This window comes from Nasonia vitripennis, chromosome 4 (assembly GCF_009193385.2).
Source record: "Nasonia vitripennis strain AsymCx chromosome 4, Nvit_psr_1.1, whole genome shotgun sequence".
NCBI classification, from domain to species: Eukaryota; Metazoa; Arthropoda; class Insecta; order Hymenoptera; family Pteromalidae; genus Nasonia; species Nasonia vitripennis.
Window position 1 is genome coordinate 5204227 of NC_045760.1, and position 17837 is coordinate 5222063.

General features: G+C 49.4%; 2 protein-coding genes across 5 annotated transcripts; both read right to left on the reverse strand.

Annotated features, from left to right (window-relative positions):
- Positions 1 to 823: 823 nt before the first annotated feature.
- On the reverse strand, positions 824 to 2786 carry LOC100679019 (mitochondrial intermembrane space import and assembly protein 40-B). 4 transcript variants are annotated; one of them, XM_032599714.1, is made up of 3 exons: positions 2414 to 2786; positions 1768 to 2095; positions 824 to 1677 (listed from the first exon to the last, which is right to left on the reverse strand). In XM_032599714.1, exon 3 carries the CDS (start codon positions 1668 to 1670, stop codon positions 1200 to 1202), a length of 471 nt encoding a protein of 156 aa, XP_032455605.1. In that variant the 5' UTR covers positions 1671 to 1677; positions 1768 to 2095; positions 2414 to 2786; the 3' UTR covers positions 824 to 1199. The 4 variants fall into 4 exon arrangements, with proteins under 4 accessions (XP_032455605.1, XP_008211177.3, XP_031785195.1 ...); XM_008212955.4 differs by having other exon boundaries at positions 2414 to 2769; XM_031929335.1 differs by having other exon boundaries at positions 2322 to 2542.
- Positions 2787 to 3453: 667 nt separating this feature from the next.
- LOC103316926 (centrosomal and chromosomal factor-like) lies at positions 3454 to 16315 on the reverse strand. Its single transcript, XM_031929320.1, has one exon. The coding sequence runs from the start codon at positions 15021 to 15023 to the stop codon at positions 13410 to 13412; it is 1614 nt and encodes a 537-aa protein (XP_031785180.1). The 5' UTR covers positions 15024 to 16315; the 3' UTR covers positions 3454 to 13409.
- Positions 16316 to 17837: the final 1522 nt, after the last annotated feature.

The following is a 17837-nucleotide window of genomic DNA, read 5'->3' on the forward strand; positions in this document are numbered from 1 at the left end:
ACAGTGATCCTATAAGATTCTGTACTATATTGGCCTCGACATGTGTGCGCATACCTATACAGCCCTGAACCCTCTTGAACGTGTCTGATACGACGGAGAATCGTTGTATGTTATACGCAAACTCGCGAAGACGAAACTTGGGAGCTACTCGCCCTGACGGTCTCCTATGCCGTCAGTTTACAATAGGACTATTCCGTCTTTGTCTCCCCCCCACCCCCCGCGTATATATCGGCTAGCGACGATAGACGAACGGGATTCCGCAGCTCGCAGTGTGGGTACAGCTATATGTATATAATATCTCGATATGCACACATGCATCTCGCGCTCTGTCTCTGCTCACACAGACTCCGCTTTGTTCGCTCCCCCGGAGCTGCTGCTCACTACTCTCTCTCCTTGAGCCGACGTGTGCGGCTGCGTTTGCCCTTTGTAGATCTTGTTCGCGGGGAGTCGAGGAGGGTGGGTAGGGAGCGAGAACGGGACTTCCTAGAGCATGTCAGCTGGATCGGGTTTGGGAATCTTGGGGGAGTTCGACTTTCGAATCCGAGTAGTTTTCTTGGCACGCCAGGAGAGAGAGAGAGAGAGAGAGAGAGAGAGAGAGAGAGACGGAGAGTTTTTGACACAAGACAGCTGACTATAATGCCATAATCGATTGCGGCCGCCGAGTATCGGGTTCGACGATCTTGAGCGATGCACGCGCCTGTGCCTTGAGAAAGGCCTTTATGAATATTCATTACTGCATGTGATGCAAAATGCTGGATTTCTTTGTACAAGCTTGATTTTTCTCCTATAATGACAGACTAGTTACTTTAATTAACAGACGAAATTACTCTCTTGTGTATGATTCAACAACGTAAACCATTTTTTTATTATTCATCATTATCATAGCATAGAGAGTTATAAAAAAGAATTTTCATAACATTTACATACATACAGAATTGCGTTGATCCGTTTTATTTTTATTCTGCCGAATAAAATAAGAAAAAAAAAAGTAAAACTCATAATCAACGCAATCATCAAGTCAAAACAAGTACAAAAATTTTAGATGCAAAGTATATTTCTAGTTATTTAAACTAAAAACAGTTTTGGCAATATGATTGATTTTTGCAGAAAACACGCCACAAAAATTGGCGAGATTGACAGTGGAATATTAATAGATATCATATAAAACTATTTGTTCAACAAACTTTCTCTAACTATTTTTATTGAGCTTTAGCAGGTTCAACTTCCTTTTTACTACTCGTGACACTTTGACTACTCTCATTCCTGACTTCAGGAACCTCATCTTCTTTGAGATCTCTCCTGTCTTCGGATTTATTTTCAAGTTCACCACTCTCGTTGTCCAAATCATCCATATCTGTTCCTTTATTGGCATAAAGTGCAGGGTAATTGGACATGCAACCCTGCATCGTCTTGAAGGCTTCGTAGCAATCTGATCCCTTGGGATCGGCAGTGGAGTAGTGGAAACAGGAAAAGGCCTCTCTGAATTCAACTCCACATGGCCCTGTTGCCATTCCTCCTAAACACGGGCAGTTCCAGTTTATTTCTCCATTTGGGAGAATCAGACCAGGACTAGGCTCTGGTGCTGGCAAGGTAACTTTGCTTGGTGTTGCATGATCCTCTTTTGTTGCAAAGATAATAGTATCTTTACCTTCCTTCCTGACAATGGACATGATTGCTCTGAAATTAACAAAGCAAGTTACATTATTTCCATTATGAAACAATTCTAACAATTATACTATAAAGAGCAACTAGAAAAAGTGCACCAACCTGTATTATTTTACAAAGGAATTAACACCCTTAATGCTTGTATGTTCTACTGTTGGCAGTAAAGCTCAACAAGTTAGGAGAAGCTTTGTGTACACTGTAGCTACAAGGCTCTCCTTCAAAAGTACTGGCCAAAGTCAATGCCGCTCTCAGTCTCACGTAGTGGTCGGAATCACAGCGTAAAATGAATCTTCTCTCCGATTGATCGTACTTGAGTATATCAACCTTATGCGCTGCACCTTCTGTACCCAGCAACTGTCTGACTGCTATCAGCAGCTGTGTTTTCACTGTCGTTGCTGTTACAGGATTGTCAGGTTCCTTGTACAGTTCCCTGAAAAAAGCAACGCGACGATGATCATTACGAGTTGTACGAGAACCGGAACGATTTCGTAATCTTGCGCCAATAAGTAGCAGGTTTCCTCTTTTCCCCGTGTTTTCGTGTGTCGCGAGTCGCGACGAGACCACGTGATGACGTTTATACACATGGAAAAGTGTGTGTGTGCGTGTGTGCGTGCTGCGCGAATCGCCGGAAAAGTTAGGTTAGAAATCGATCTTACGAGGCGAGCCGAGTATCTTTAAGTGAATACTTGATAATACTAACAGAGAAACCTCTAGATAGTGCATACTGCACGTATTTAGCTAATCGCACCTCGCTAAGGTCCTTCTCCTCTGCCATGCGAAGCTGCGACGAGCTTTCGGAAGGAAACTTGATATCTCACGACTGTCCCGCAGAATCCACCATAACACTGGAGGTCTGGCTTGGATTATGTAAAGCCACATGAAGAGAGTGTCGGCTTCGCGATACTTGCCTGCTATGTGCTGCCATCTGCGTCGTCGTAAGTGCGACAAGCAACGGGGCATTTAAATTTGAATTACGCAATGCTCGTTTCAAAAATAGCTCGAATTTCATCCAGCTGTATAAAAATACTTATCATTTTTATTCGAAAGAAAATGAAATCGTGGGATATCAGAGCTCTGCACGAAATTACGAGCAACGTAGTTACTGTCGACAACTGCAGTATCGACTGATCGCTGGACGAGCTTATACACCTGCATTGTGCTGCCATCTCTGACATCGGCGGGCTCGGGGCATTTAAATTTGAATGATGCAATGCTTGTTTCGAAAATAACTGTAATTTCCTCGTTGTTTTGAAGTAACGAGTTTGCCGCCAGACAAAGTGCGCGATAAAACGCTCGGAAACTAGCATTTTCCATTGAGGATCAATGCGAATTCATCGTTTCAGCGTTGTATTCTTCACCGTTCGTCGATCACTTCGATATATTCGTGCTTCATTTACAGAGCCTCTCCATAAATTACGTCCCAATTTCTCCTTCGCGAGCACACTCGGATCGAAGCCGAGAATATACGACGATCGAAACGGTAAACATTTACAAGGAAACTTCAACTTTCTCTCTCTCTCTCTCTCTCTCTCTGCCCATTGTTTTAAAATCCTCGAAAAATAACGTTTAATATGACGAAACATGACATCAGCGGACGTCTCAAAATATTACACTCGAAAGCGATCGCTTCTCTCGTTGCGCTCGCGCACACAATAAACGAAAGGTGAACGTACGAGGAATGCAACGACGACGAGTGTCTCGCGCGTGTGTGTAGGAAAATAACAAAAAGAAGTCGCTGCCCATAGTGTATAAGAAAAAAGAGCACGAACAAAAGAGCCAGAGGCCGTGTTTTAACAATAATAATAATATTTATTCAGGTTCAGAACAATATATACATCGTTACAGTCTTATCCCTTACATTTGTTGTTGTTTAAAAATAATCGCAATCCCTAGTCGTGTGGATCATCATCATCATCATCATCATCATCATCAGTGTGTCGACGCTTGATTCATTTTTTTTTTCTCTCTCTTTTGATATCTCCTCGAGATCGCTCTTCGTTACTCTCCGGAAAGTCCGTGTCCGGAAGACTCTCCTTCGCAGCAGTACGTTTCATCATCATCATCGTTATCATCATCGTCGTCGCATCGTCATATCGTATATAGTGATCGTCGTCGTATGTACATCGAGAAGAACGGAATAATAATAAAATGAAATATTTAAAATAAAATAACGAGAATAGCATAGTACGTATCGGCGTGTAACGCAAGAGCGGTGCAGCAACGATCGATATCGTCCGCTCACGTATAGACGTATATATATATATATATATGTATACACACACACGCGAGGAGGAGGGGGAGGAGAAGGAGGAGAAAAGTCAACGGGCGCAAAAAGGATGCCCGTGACTACGTCGAATTCGATTATGATCGCACGGCTCGGAGAAAACCAATCGCGGCCGCGCTATGTGCTCTCTCTCTCTCTCCCCCTGTATAAACGTGCCGCCGAAGCGCAGACGTTAATAACGCGAATTTCCTTGCCTCTATATTGCTCTCTCTCTCTCGCTGTATACGTGTGTGACTCTCGTTTTTACAGTCGAAAAGCAGCGGCTCGATTCAACACACACGCGCGCGAGAAATCAGTCTTCTATAGAGGAATAATAAAATCGAAACGTATGTCTATACGGCCTAATTAGCCGAAGCGCGAAGGAAACTCCTGACCCGGATGGCACACAGCCGAAAAATAAAACTTTCGCCGCTGCTTTTCTCACGCGGTCGCACATCAATGCGTACGAAACGATAATAATAAGAAGAAATAATTTTTTCAACTCTCCTCGCGTCGCTCTTGCGCTGCACGCACGCGCGCAGAAACTCCTTCGCGTTTCTGGTTCTCTTCGCTATACGGATATCGCAGGCTTACGAGTACAGTTTTTTTTTTCTCTCTATGTGATATACGTGTCTGTGTGTGTGTGTGTGTGTTTATACGTCGTTTTTCATTTCGCGAGATATATATATATATATATATATATATATATATATACGAGCCGCTATTGGTATGTACAGTACACACTGCGCACGCGAGTCGGCGCAGCCTAATTTTTTTTTCCACCTTTTTTCTCTCCTTTTTATAGATTTCGCGGCCCCTCGTACGAGTTATACATTACATTTCACATGGGTTTCCCTCCCGCATAATACACACTAGAGCCGAACGAATTTTCGCTGCTGGAAAAAGTAGCGACGACGATTGTACAAATACAGCCTCTGCGTCTCTCTCTCTCTGTGTGTGTGTGTGTGTGTGTGTGTTTTCGCAATTGACGCGTTTTTCATCCTCTGCGTCAGCGCGCGGCGCAAGTGTGCATTTTATAGTCTTTTTTTTTTTTCTTCGATTACACACTCATCGCGTCTCTCATGCTCGCGCACACGCATAGAGTGCATTATCTCGCCGCGACTGCAATAAATACAAGTAAAATATACATATATATATATATATATATATACATAACAATATACGTAGTGTCGTATAGTCGCGCGAGAATAAATTACTAAAAATATAGGCAAAAGTAGCATTAGCAGCCTGTGCATACGTTCTCCGCTGTACACACCGCGAAATCCGAGCGAGACAATGCACTCGACGATTACACGCACACACATGTACATACGCGAGGGTTATTATAGCGTGTAGTGGCAAGAAACTGTATATACAGACTCGAGGTTTTTTTCCGCGTACAGCAGCGGCAGCCTCGAGTCCTTATTTCGCTCTTTTTTTTCAGAGTCAGCCGTTAATTGGCGACGGCGACGCGACGAAAAAAACGCCTGGCCCAATTAACGGCAATGATAACCAGCACACAGCAGCAGCGCGTTTTTCCAATCGGCGTCGCGTCTTTTACCAGCCTTTTTCGGTATTTTTTTTTTCTCTCTCGCTCTTTATTTTCGCGCGGTAGTACAGTCTATAGAGGGAGAGAGGTGCCGCTCTGTGTTCTACGAGATGCTTTTCGTCGTCTTCTTCATTTTTTTTGTTGCTCATTTTCCATCGTTTTTCGCTTCGATTATTATCGTTACACTCTCTCTCTCTCTCACGCATCGCTATCGTTATTCTTGCTTTATCGCCTATATAATAATAATAATAATAATAATCATGATCATAATGACAATAATAATAATAATAATAATAAATATTCGCATCGTCGTTATTATTATTCTCTTGTTCATTCGCTAAAGAGAATTAGCCGCTACAGTCGAAGAACGATAAGCGTAAAAATGTATCACACTAGGCTTGTACGTGTTATCTTACAAAATGCGTTGGTATTATTTTATTTTCTCTCTTTCTTAAATATTTTCCCCACTCACTCGCCAAAATAAAAAAAAAAAAAACAACAACTGAACTGGTTTTTTTTCGCTCACACACAAGAAAAAACGCTCTCTCGGCTTTCTTTTCAACGAGAGAGCATGCACACAGCATCGCATGTCACATCGCAATTACGCACATATGCGGGCGCTTTAGAATCGTTTCTCACCTTTGAAGCTTTTTCGAGGACAAAACGAAAGAGAGGGATAAAAATAAAATCGTTCGCGCAGCGAGTCATGCACACACACACACACATACAGGTATAGACAGAGACGGACACAGAGAGAGAAGAGGAAGCGGATCAGCGGATGTGGTACGACCGGGCTCTTTTTTTCCGAGTCGGCTTGGATCCTCTCTGTAATATACGCTCGACTCTCCGTGTGTGCATCAGCGAGGATGAAATAAAAAAAAAAAAGAAGAGCAGCGCGTGTAACGCAGGGAATGTGGAAATGTAAGAAGTGTACGAGATATCTCGTCGGCCTTTGTACATATTTTATGATGCGTCGATATTGCTACTGCTGCTGTTGTATTTTCACGCGATATTTATTTCATTAAAAGAGCGTTTCAATCGTGTGCTGCACTACAGTACACACAAAAGCTGTTACACGGCCGAGTAGTCGCGCCGAAAGCGACACACTTTTTTTCCCTTCGATCTCGGACTAGATTTTCAGCGTCGAAAGTATAATTTTTTTTTCTCTCTCCATTCCCCTCGTAGCTTTTTCGGGGCGCGGCGAAACGCTCTACGGATCCTTCGTCGCGCTTTTTCGACGAGCGGCGCGATATGCCGTTCCTTAAACGGGAAATCGAGTCAGTCAGTCATCGAGAGAGAGAGAGAGAGAGAGAGCCTTGACAGGAATTTTCGCCGTCGGCCCTGATGTAGCTAAGTCTAGGCCGACTAGAGGCTGCTTTTGAAAGTGCATCGCGAAGAAAGACTATGCTCTCCGCGCGCGTTTACGGGAGGATGTTTAATTAATGCAAATCGAGTTATTAGCCCTGGCTGAATACCGGGCCCGTGTGTAACGCTCGGGCATATAATTGGACATAGGTATACACATAGAGAGAGAGAGAGAGGATGGCGCTTATGCACCGCGAGCCGTCTACGTGCGCGCAACGATAACACAGATATAGACGCTGCAGAGAGCTCTTGGACGAGCGCGCGCGCGTGTGTGTGTGGCAGACAAAATCAATATATGCAGTGCTTGCGCGTCTCGCTAATTTATGCTCCCGTAATCAGAATCGCGTAACGTTATAATTACACGCGCGCGGAGACAGAGGCAGAGAATTTCGGAGGCGCGGACGAAGAAAAATGGGAATATACACGCGGCTCGTATATCCCACTAAGGCTCCAAGGACTCCCGGGACTTATCCTACTTCTCCACGCTCTCTCTCTCTCTCTCTCTCGTCTCTTTTTTTACAATCGGGGCCCCGGGAAACGTTACCTAACGCCGTCTCGCGCGTCCGGACACGTGCAGCTCTCTGTATGGCTTTTATGATATTCTATGCGTTTTTATCCCCTCCAAAGCGCTTTAATAAAATTTCACGCGAGAGAGAGATGCGCATTGTGCAACCGGCCGTTCGTCGCTTTATTAACGAAAATTACGGCGTCGTTTAGCGAGCCTAATTTTTCCGCGGCGGATGATGCACTGCGCATGTGTGTGTGTGCGAGGGTAATTAGCGCGTCCGGATCGACCGCGCGCGGTTTCTCCTTTGTGCGGGATCTCCGCGCGCATCTTTCCGGGAAGATCACGCGAAAAATCCAACAGCTAAGCGTCAATATTCGTCGGTGCAAGCGCTTCAATACGCGAGATATTGTATACAGACACGCTGTAAGAGAGTTGGCTCGAGTCCTATGAAATTGCGATCAATTGTCTCTGCGCTTCTTCCGTCTCTTAATGACTCGAGTTAGAATCTAATCAAGTCCGACGGCCCCGAGTGCTCGAACGAGCTCCGGCTGCAGCGTTATATTCGTGTTTCAGAGGAAAGAGAGAAGAAAAAAGAGCGCACGAGGAAGTTGCGGTTCGCTGGCGCAATCGAGCGCGTTTTTCGTCGTTTTTCAAATCTCGAGTGTATTGAATTTATTGAAATAAAAAAAAAAAACAACCTTACACGAAATAACGCTCGAAAGAAGAAGCAAGTCGCGCTCCACGGGGCCCGTCGACTCCTTCCTCTCTCGCCCCCATTGATTTTCCCCCCGCGCGAGAGAGAGAGAGAGAGAGAGAGAGAGAGGGGGGAGGAAAGCGCCTATCATCCTCGGCAATTGCTGCGAGCGAGCGAGCGCCATATGGAAGGGAGAGAAATTACACCGGCTAGCTTTTACGAGCCGGCGGGGCATTTTCAAAGTTCTCTCTCTACATCGCGAATTTCCCCCCCGCGCACACAGCTGTGCGCCTCGGCTTTTTTGCATAGCGACGGGGGAGAGATTTGATTTTTTTCTCTCGTTCCGCGGACGCATCGGGAATGCCTCGGCGTGGGAGATCAAAAGTGAGACCGAAATTTAAATGGATCATCGAAAGAGGAAACTGTCGCAGGTCAAATCTTCTTACCGCCGCGCCGGTTGAATCCTATTACGGCCAACGTATACGTTCAGCGCGCTAGTCTTAAAAAGATGAAGACTTTGAAAAATCGCAAGCGCGCGAGTACAGAGCAGCTAGCTGAAGTCCTAGATTTGTTTTTTTTTTTTTTTTTTCCGAGAGAGATATAGAGAGCGAGTTATTGCCATTAGGCGAATAATAATCGTGTGTAGTAGTGGTTAGCAGGTATAGGAGGATAAAATGTGCTACTAGGAAGCCTTTAACACGCGCCTGTAGGATATATATTTATAGGTATATAAATAGGCACGCTTCATACCCGTAATGTACCGCGTGTTAATACGTGTCCTAAACAGCCCTGAAACTTCGCCTTGTACGAATATTTTATACGGACAAAAGAAAATACTATACACCCACACGCGTTACAGTCGCGAGAGAGGAAGAATCGTTGCAAAATATATTATCGTAGTAGTGTAAGTGTATAATGTAGTTTCGGTGTCGCGCGCGTTACATGCGCGACGACGACGACGAGAGAAGCCACAAGCGGATGCTTTACGATCTCTTTTAGTTCAGCGGTTTTGCATCTTCTTCTACTCCTTCTTCTTTATTTTTGCATACCTATAGGTTTTCCTTCACACTGCTTATACAGTCGTTACGTGAGTGCACTGCTACGTGTATATACTAGACTACTTCGCTATATGTACGACTACAATAGTTTAATGAGGCAGTTCGCGTTATCGTTCTGTATATTATTAAAGCTGTGTGTGTGTGTGTGTGTGTGTGTGAGTGTGTCGCGGAAGAGATTGCGTCTATGCATTACTGTAGGATGCGCTTAATATATACGTATAGGAATACACAGTCCATACGAGGGACACATACACGATTCGGAGTTTGGCAACTATGGATGAGAGTCTTGGAAACGTCAGTCGAGGAAGTATCGTTGCGAAAACGTTATAAATTTTCATCGGAGCCATCAGCGTATGCGGAATGAAAACGAGGTCGACTAAGAAGAAACCGAAAACCAGCCCCGACCGCAGCGGAAAACAAAGAAGCTTCCACCACTCTCTCTCTCTCTCTCTCTAACTCGCTGGACAAGCCTCGTCGGAAGAAAAAAAAAATTTTTTTCCACGGCCAGAGAAGAGAGAGCCTCTAACGCCAACCGCACACACAATGGCCTTCGGCGATAATGGACGAGGCAGCTCGCGTCTCTCGAAATTCCGCCTCAGCACTTTTAAGGGTCTTCTCTCTCTCTCTAAGCCTGGCTGGCTCGTCGGCAATTTTTCGAAACGGCTATATACACACGCGCGCGTATGAAATGTAAAGAGTCGCGCCCCGAGGCCGTGTACACACATATATACTTATACTTACTCACGAACGAGTTTCTCTCTCTCTCTCTCTCTAACGCCGCGGCGGCGGATTCCGCAGCGTCATACGAAATCGCGTTATCGCCGAGACTCGTCCGCGCCGCTTTAAATAAAATATCGACCGTCATTGTTATTCCATTCGCCGATGAATAATGTAGTCAGCTCTTGAATTTATCAGCGCCGGTTTAATAAATGACTAATTAGACGCGCGAGCGCAAAGAGCTTGCTTTAATCCGACTTGAGCGATAATTACGAAGTGTACAAATGAATAGCGAGCGCGACGATTAAAAATTCGGGGATGTATATATGCGTATATAATCAAAGACGTCGGTATGCGCTGCGCATATCGATATGTATGTATATATATATGTCTTAGGTCCGGTCGGAATAATTACGCGGCCGAATATGCGTTTACAGACGAGACAGAGAGAGAGAGAGAGAGAGGGGGGGAGAGCCGAGCGTGTAACTATGCGCGTAATTATGCGCGATTTCGTGCGTGCCTCTGGTCAATAACGTTCGGAATTTAATAAGCGAGCGCTCGTCTACTTTTGAATTTCGGCGGGTTTCGAAACCGCCGCGGGGGATTGTGATACGTCGCGCGATAAAAGCTCTTCTGTACCTCGACGATCGAAGCTTGCAACGCGCGAAAATTAATCACGAAAGGATCGTCCTTTTTTTCTCTTCAACGCTCTAGCTGCGCATGCACGGACGATTTCGGAGCGTTACTTCAATGTTAGTAAAGCCGCGCGTCTCCCTCCATTAATCTTCCGCTCTTTCTCTCTTGGGCTCGTTATAATCTCCCGGAATCTTTTCTCGGCGCCGCGGCGACGAGTAGAATTTCATATTCTTAACAAGGCTGAAAATCTAATCTCTTCGCGTGCGTATACACGCGCGTGCGCGGGCCGCTTCGGGAGATCGGAATTTTGAGAAAAATATACGTGGAATGCATGAGTATGCGAGTATTATGTGTGTATGTATAATGTACAATGACAAATAAATAAAGAACGCACGTAAGAACTTGCTAGTCTCTTTTTGTTTGAGGTATAAAAAATTTATTCGTCAACTAATAAATAAATTATAATAATAATAATAATAATAATAATAATGATGACGACGTGTAAAACAATCGCTCGTAGCATGCGGAAACAAGAGGGAAAAAAAAAATAATTAATCACTTGTGATGCGCGCGTTTCCTTCGAAATTATAACGACCGCTACGATCTATGTACATGGACGCGCGTTTCGCGTACTTTGTTTTTTTTTTTCTTCGCTTCTTATTCACCTCTCTCGCATATACACGTATACATATTTACAATTGATCTCGCTCACTTATTCGCATTCGTTTCAAAAATACACGTATAATCCATTCGCGCGCTACGTACCACTAGGCTATAGGCCACTATATACAACAACAAAACAGTACGGGTTGTGTGAGTATATAGTATATGGAAGCGAGAGCGAATCTCTCGTCGGAATCGCGCAGGGCCATTGTGTTAAAAATCCTTGCGCCGAGAGAGCAGCTCTCCTTCTAATGTACAGTCGCGTCTCGTGTCGCAACAAAGCCGAAAAATTCGCTCTCTCTCTCTCTCTCTCTCTATATCTATATACATATGCGCACAGGGTGGAGCGGGCGCGTCGATTGTTCCCTCGAGAAAAATAAGTTACAATTCAAGTCGCCGGAGCACATAAATATTTGGAAGAAACGCGGATCGCCGAAAGAAAAATACTGTATACAAACAGCGCGCGCCGATCGATCGAGAGGCTGCCGTGTGTGTATTACACATATTCGAGGGCTGCAGAGAGAAGACTATCAATCTATAGAATCTATTTCACTTTGTATATCGTTAACGACTAGAGCGCGAACTAGAACGAAGAGTCGCTGGCGGAAAAAAGAAGCGACGGCTCCGCGCGTGTTATCCATCATCGCGCTTACACACATCGATTGCGCCGAGAAGGAAAAGCAACTCACACACACGTATGCACTTGCTGTATCACAATATGACCGAAGACTCGTCCCCCGCGAATAATAATGATTATCCGAAATTTCCGAAAGCACACGCGCAGACTCGCCGCGCGACAAATTATAATAAAAAAATACGCAGAACACAACTCGCTCTTATTACGCGCGTGATTTACGCTCGCGGTGGATTCGGGGCTGCAGTGAGAAACGATTCCGCTACAGCAGCAGCAGCAGCAGAGGCCCGAGATAAGCGGCGATAAATTATTCAACGCGCGACGCAACTCTGAAAATATAGCCGTGCGACGCTTTTTGTCAGTTCGTGCGCTGTGCTGTTTCTTCTCAACGCGACGCTGCGCAGGGAAAAAAGTCGAGCCGAGCGCAGCGGATTTGGAAAAAGCCCCTCTCGCCGCGCCAGAAGCTTCCAATTTTCGTCCTCGGCTATTTCGGCGCGCTCGCGAATATATCTATACACGGGAGAAAGAGAGAGAGAGCGACTCTCCGCATACGCATAACGTAATACGATGCGCGAGGCTGCACATTGATCCGTAGCCGAGGAGGAAGAATTGAAAAAAAAGAAGAAGAAGAAGAAGAAGAAGAGAGAATTGGAAGCTCCCGACGCTAGCATACGCGAAAGACTCAATTCTGCGATTCTGGAACAGCCGATACACATAGAGAGCGAGCGAGAGATGGTGGGGCCGACGGCGTCGATTAATTCTCCTCCGTCCTCTCCCGATAAATTCGCCTGCAGCTCTCCGAAACAAGAGCAGCAGCCGTGTGTACAGGCGGCCGAAGGAGGAATAATCGGCCGCGACGGGGCCCGCATATAACGCTGCCCGGAGGGCGCCCGCTCTCTCTCTCTCTCCCGTGTGTAGCTTACAGTATATATATAGATATAGAAAAATGCGGTTGCCGCTGAGAGAGAGAGAGAGAGAGAGCGAGGCCCGTGAAATCAGCGCGGCGCGTATAATACGGCATGTATAATGCGACGATAATGGGGGGCGAGTGCTGGGCGCTCGAGTTTATATTCTTTCGTTCGTTCGTTCGGTGTAGAGGGGAGCCTCGGTAATTACCGCGGACCGCTCTCGAATGTGCGCTCGCTCGCTCGCGGGATTACATACGGGGTGCGCGCTAGTTATTATTTTTTTTTTTCTTACATTTTTCGGGCCCTAATTGCTTTTTTTATCTGCGAGCGAGGATCGCGTCGCGACTAGATATTTTCATTCCGGCGGCGCTCGCGTGACCGTACGACAACGGCGCTGTGTACAATGGGCTGCAGCAGCAGCAGCAGCGGCGACGAGGAAGGAAAGCAACCCGGTAACAATGATACAACAACGAAAGAATAATAATGATAAAGGTAGAAGAAGAAGAAGAAGAAGAAGAAGAACAAAAGGGGTTGTAAACCGCAACGTCTGCCGGTGATGCTGTCGTTCCTCCTGCTGCCGTAGTCGTAGTTGTAGTAGTAGTACTTGCGATAATAATGGTAATAGTAATTGTAGCGGTAGTAGTAGTACTAGTGGCTATAGTAGTAGTAGTAGTAGTAGTAGTAGTAGTAGCGATAATAGTAGTAGTAGTAGTAGTCGTAGCTGCGGACGATGGCCACGGTGACGTCCCTTAGCTTTGAGGTAGAAGAGCGTGATAGACCGGCGCCTCGTAGAAGCCGCTGTGGGCGGCCTGGAGCGCGTGGATGGCGTGGTGGTGGTGGTGGTGGTGATGGTGCCTCTGGAGGGCGTTCGCGTAGACGTTGTTGGCCGCGGCCGCCGCCGCCGCTGCTGCCGCGGCGGCCATGTACGAGGAGGCGGAACCGGTCGGCAGAGCAGACGACTGCATGGACGAGCCGGAGCTGCAGCCGGTCGATGACGAGGACGAGCTGGACTGCTTGAGGCTCCGGGAGCCGCTGGACGAGCCGCTCACGCCCGCGGCGCTCGAGCGTCGGTACGGGTGGTGTCCCAGGATGGTCGGGGTGGCCGTCGAGCCGACGATCGTCTGCTGGTGGTGTCTGCTGCTCTGCGAGCCGGACGTTCCGCCGCCGGCCATCATCGCCATGCCGTAGGACGTCGGCTGGGGCTGCTGAATTTGCTGCTGCTGCTGCTGCTGCTGCTGCGGTTGCTGCTGCTGCTGCTGCTGCTGATTCGGGTAGGCCTGGTGGATGATGGCGCCTGGCTGGCGGCTGTGGTGCCTCTGCTGCTGCCTCGGCTGCGGCTGCTGCTGCTGCTGCTGCACGTTGTGGAAGTACTGCGGGTAGAGGCCGGCGGCAGCGAGGACCTTGTCGTCGAGTTCGCTGGACTTGGTCTGCTGCTGCTGCTGCTGCTGTGGCTGCTGCTTGGGCTCGTTGGTGCCCAGGGCGGCGGTGAGCGCGGCGTGGTAGGTCGCTGCCGCGGCCGCTGCGACGGCCGCCGGGGCGTTGAGCACGTCGGTGGAGGCGAGCGAGGGCGAGGGCAGCATCGCGGTATGGGTGTTGTTCACGTGCATGGGCGCGACGATGGCCACCGGCGCACTGGCCCCCATGTGCTGCTGCTGCTGGTGCGTGCTCGAGGCGATGGCCGCCGCGGCGACGGGCATCACTGGGTTGCTCGGCACCATCTGCTGGCCGGCGGCCGCCTGCTGACTGCTGGACGTGACGACCGCGGCGACGGCGGCCGTGTTGGCGGCTCTGCTCCTGGAGCTGCGCCTCGAGGAGGACGAGGAGGACGACGAGGAGCTGGAGCGCGGCGGGAGGTTGTTCACGAAGAGGGTCCTCCTCTCGCGCTCGGCCCTGCGGTAGTAGCACGGGTGGATCATGAGGAGAGGCTCCCCGTTGCCCGGCGGCGGCTTCGCCTGGCTGGGCAGCTCGTACTCGACGCTGCAGTCGACGTGGAGCGGCTGCGAGTAGTCCTTGTAGGCGGGCGTGGGCGCCGACAGGCAGCCGGTGCCGCTGTTCCCGGAGCCGCTGGGTAGGGGGGTGGGCAGGCCCACCGGCGACAGCGAGCTGAGCACCGCGGCCGGACTGGAGGCGCTCGAGGCTGCGGCTGCGGCTGCGGCAGCCGCCGCGACGACGTTCAGCACCGAGTCGCGCGTCAGCTGGAGCTCGTTGTAGTCCTGCAGCAGGCTGCTGGCGTTGAGCTGCTGCTGCTGCTGCTGCTGCTGCTGCTGTTGCTGCTGCTGCTGCTGCTGCTGTGTGGGCTTGACGTTGCAGGCCTGCATGAGGACCTCGCCTACGATCTTGCGCTCGTAGCAGGCTGCGGCCATGTTTGCCAGGTTATCCGCGCGTGTGTGTGTGTGTGAGTGTACGGGTGCTTCCGCGAGAGCTGCCGGGGCTGGACTGCAGCAGTCGCGCGTCTCAGCAGCGGCGGGGCTGGACAGCGTGCGGAGAATTTCTCATGCCGGACGAGAGGCGGGTCTGCTGTCGCTCCGTCTCTCCGTGCGGCTATATAGGTGCTTGCAGAGTGCCGGGCGATCGGCGCCGATCGATGCGCGCGACAGGCAACCGCCTCCTCGCTCTCTCTCTCTCTCTCTCCCGCTCTCGTTGGCTCGGCCTGTCTTTCTCTCCCTCGGGCTGCTGCTGCTTCTCCTTCCGGTCGATCCGGGACAGTCGCGCGCGCGCCGGCACACACAGCTGGCTCTTTAAACCCGCCCCGGGCCGAGGGAGCGCAGGGGAGAGAGAGTGAGAGAAGCTATGTACTCTCCAGTCTAGGATAGCGACGGCTCTAGGCACACCGGGCGTCGGACCATGGGGACAGTTTATCCAACGCCGGGACTAGTTCCGAGGGGTTCGCGGTGCTCTCTCTCTCTCCCCCTGTCTCCCTCTCACGCGGCGCTGGCAGCGGCAGCGCGGCTGGACAGCCGTCTCGGTCGTTCCTGGCGCACTCCGGACAACTTCTCTTCTGCGACACCGCGCACAGCCGTGTATTTCACGTATATTAGCGAGTATAAGCTCGAGGAGCTCGGGCCTCGCCTTCCGTCTCTCCTCTCCTCTCGCGGTCCTCCTCCGGTACACGCGCACTAGGTAGCTATACTTATACAGGCACACTGCGCTGAGAGAGGCGTCCTCGGGAGCGAATCGTCGCCCGTGGCTCGGCGCAGGCGTGCACGAGCTTTCAAACTTGGACGTCTCGCGCTCTCCCTCTCTCTCTCTCTCTCTCTCTCTCTCTTCGGAGAATTTCACCGTCGTCGCTGCACTCCCCGAAATTTTTCCACGATCGTCGGTTTACTGCGAGATCGACACACTCGTGAATACAGCTATATATGTATAGGCTGAATCGCATTGGACACTCACACTGCACGAGCCAAGTTCTGCGTGCGGAGGTCGGTATTATGTACGCACTGTGCACTACTGTAAAGCTCTCGGTGGCGCACGCGATAAGGAAGCAGCCAGCGTCGAGGCAGAACTGAGGTCCCCGGGTTCTCTCCGACTGCTGCTGCCTGCTCGCTCCGTCTCTCTCTCTCTCTCTCACTCTCTCCGGCTCGTCGGTGTGTACGAGCAGCGCGCGCTCGTGTGTGTAGACTGAGCCGAGGGACGTCGATTCCAGCAGGCGGCGGAGAGAGAGAGAGAGAGAGGGAAGGCCTGCGCCAACGCACGCCTAGCTCCATCTCTCTCTCTCTCTCGTCTGGCTTCATACCGCCGCCGCCGCCGGCTCTCTGTCTGTCTCTCTCTCTCTCTCTCTCTCTCTCGCTCTCTCGAGTATTGGCCCTGCCACCGTGTCACACACATTCTGCTCGCGCTCGCTCTATCTCTCTCCGTCTCTCCCGTGGAATTCTCGGCTGAGCCCGTCCTTCTCTCCCTCGTCCGCGAGTATAGCAGACTATACACAGCCGTAGCCCCGCTGAGAGAGGCCAGGGACGGATATCGGGGCCCCCCGTCTCTCTCTCTCTCTCTCTCTCTCTATGTGTGTGTGTCGGCGCTCTTCTCTCCAAAGTGCGCGCAGACGTTTCGCTGCGCCTCGTCTCTCTCACTCGCTCTTACTCGCGGCGATTATGAAAGAGAGAGAGAGAGAGAGAGAGAGAGAGAGGGGAGAGGATGTGACAGGGACTATTAAGGGTGTGCGCCGCTGCTTTTTGGTCTCGGAGTAGCGCACGCAGAGGCTAGTCGGATTTTGCAGTAATTTAACGCAAGCGCCGAGAGAGAGCCTTCGCTGGCCGTTATTGGCTTTTTAACTTTTGTACGGCGCGCTCTCGATTTGATTGATTGCGCCCTTTTTGCGGGAAACTCACGTCGGCGAGCTTATTAAGAATTTCACGGCTAAAACGCGAGCGCCTGCAGTCCCTTGATATTTCTCGGATTCTTTTTCGTTTTTCGGCTCGCGCGCATACAAGAGCGTTGTGTCATTAGCGGCGCTGAGTTGCGCAACGGCGCTCGTGTGTGTGTGTGTGTGTGCGTGTGGGTGTGTATGGGAGACATTCGCGGAAATGCCTGTTCCCCGGGATAATGGCATTGTTTGACCCCCTTCTAATGAGCCGAGCGCCTGAGCTTTTCATACTTCACCTGACACTGCAGCGGCGCTAGCGAGAGAGAGAGAGAGAGAGAGAGATCCGCGTTATTTGAAAGCCCCTTTATGCCTGAAATATACGCGATCAATGCGCCGATTTATAATAGAAACATATAATTCGCGTTATTTCGGGACGCATTGTTCCGATATTAGTCCCTGCGGCGTACATTGATAGATTTTGAATTTCGCGCGTTATGGAAAATAGAAGAAAAAAAAACACGGATATGGATGTGTTCGATCGAGCCGCTTTGTGCGCGCGTCTCGGGCATTTTTTCTGCCCGATCGGTCGGCCTCGTAAGCCGGCGTGAAATTGGCTCGGGCAAAAAAGTAATCCTTTATGAATACAAGTCGTTGCTGCATTACGAACAATACACTTTGAAATTTCAATCAGAGAGCCGAATTGATTACGCGCGCCGGTGTTATATAGCTATAGATGCCTCCACTATCGGGTGCGCATGAGACGCGATATATAAATTTCGGACAGTATATAAACGCAGCGGGGAAAATCCGAGTCGTATACATAGTCTCCCGAGGGTCAACTGTGCTGGCAAAATTTTCCGAGAAAGATCACCATAGA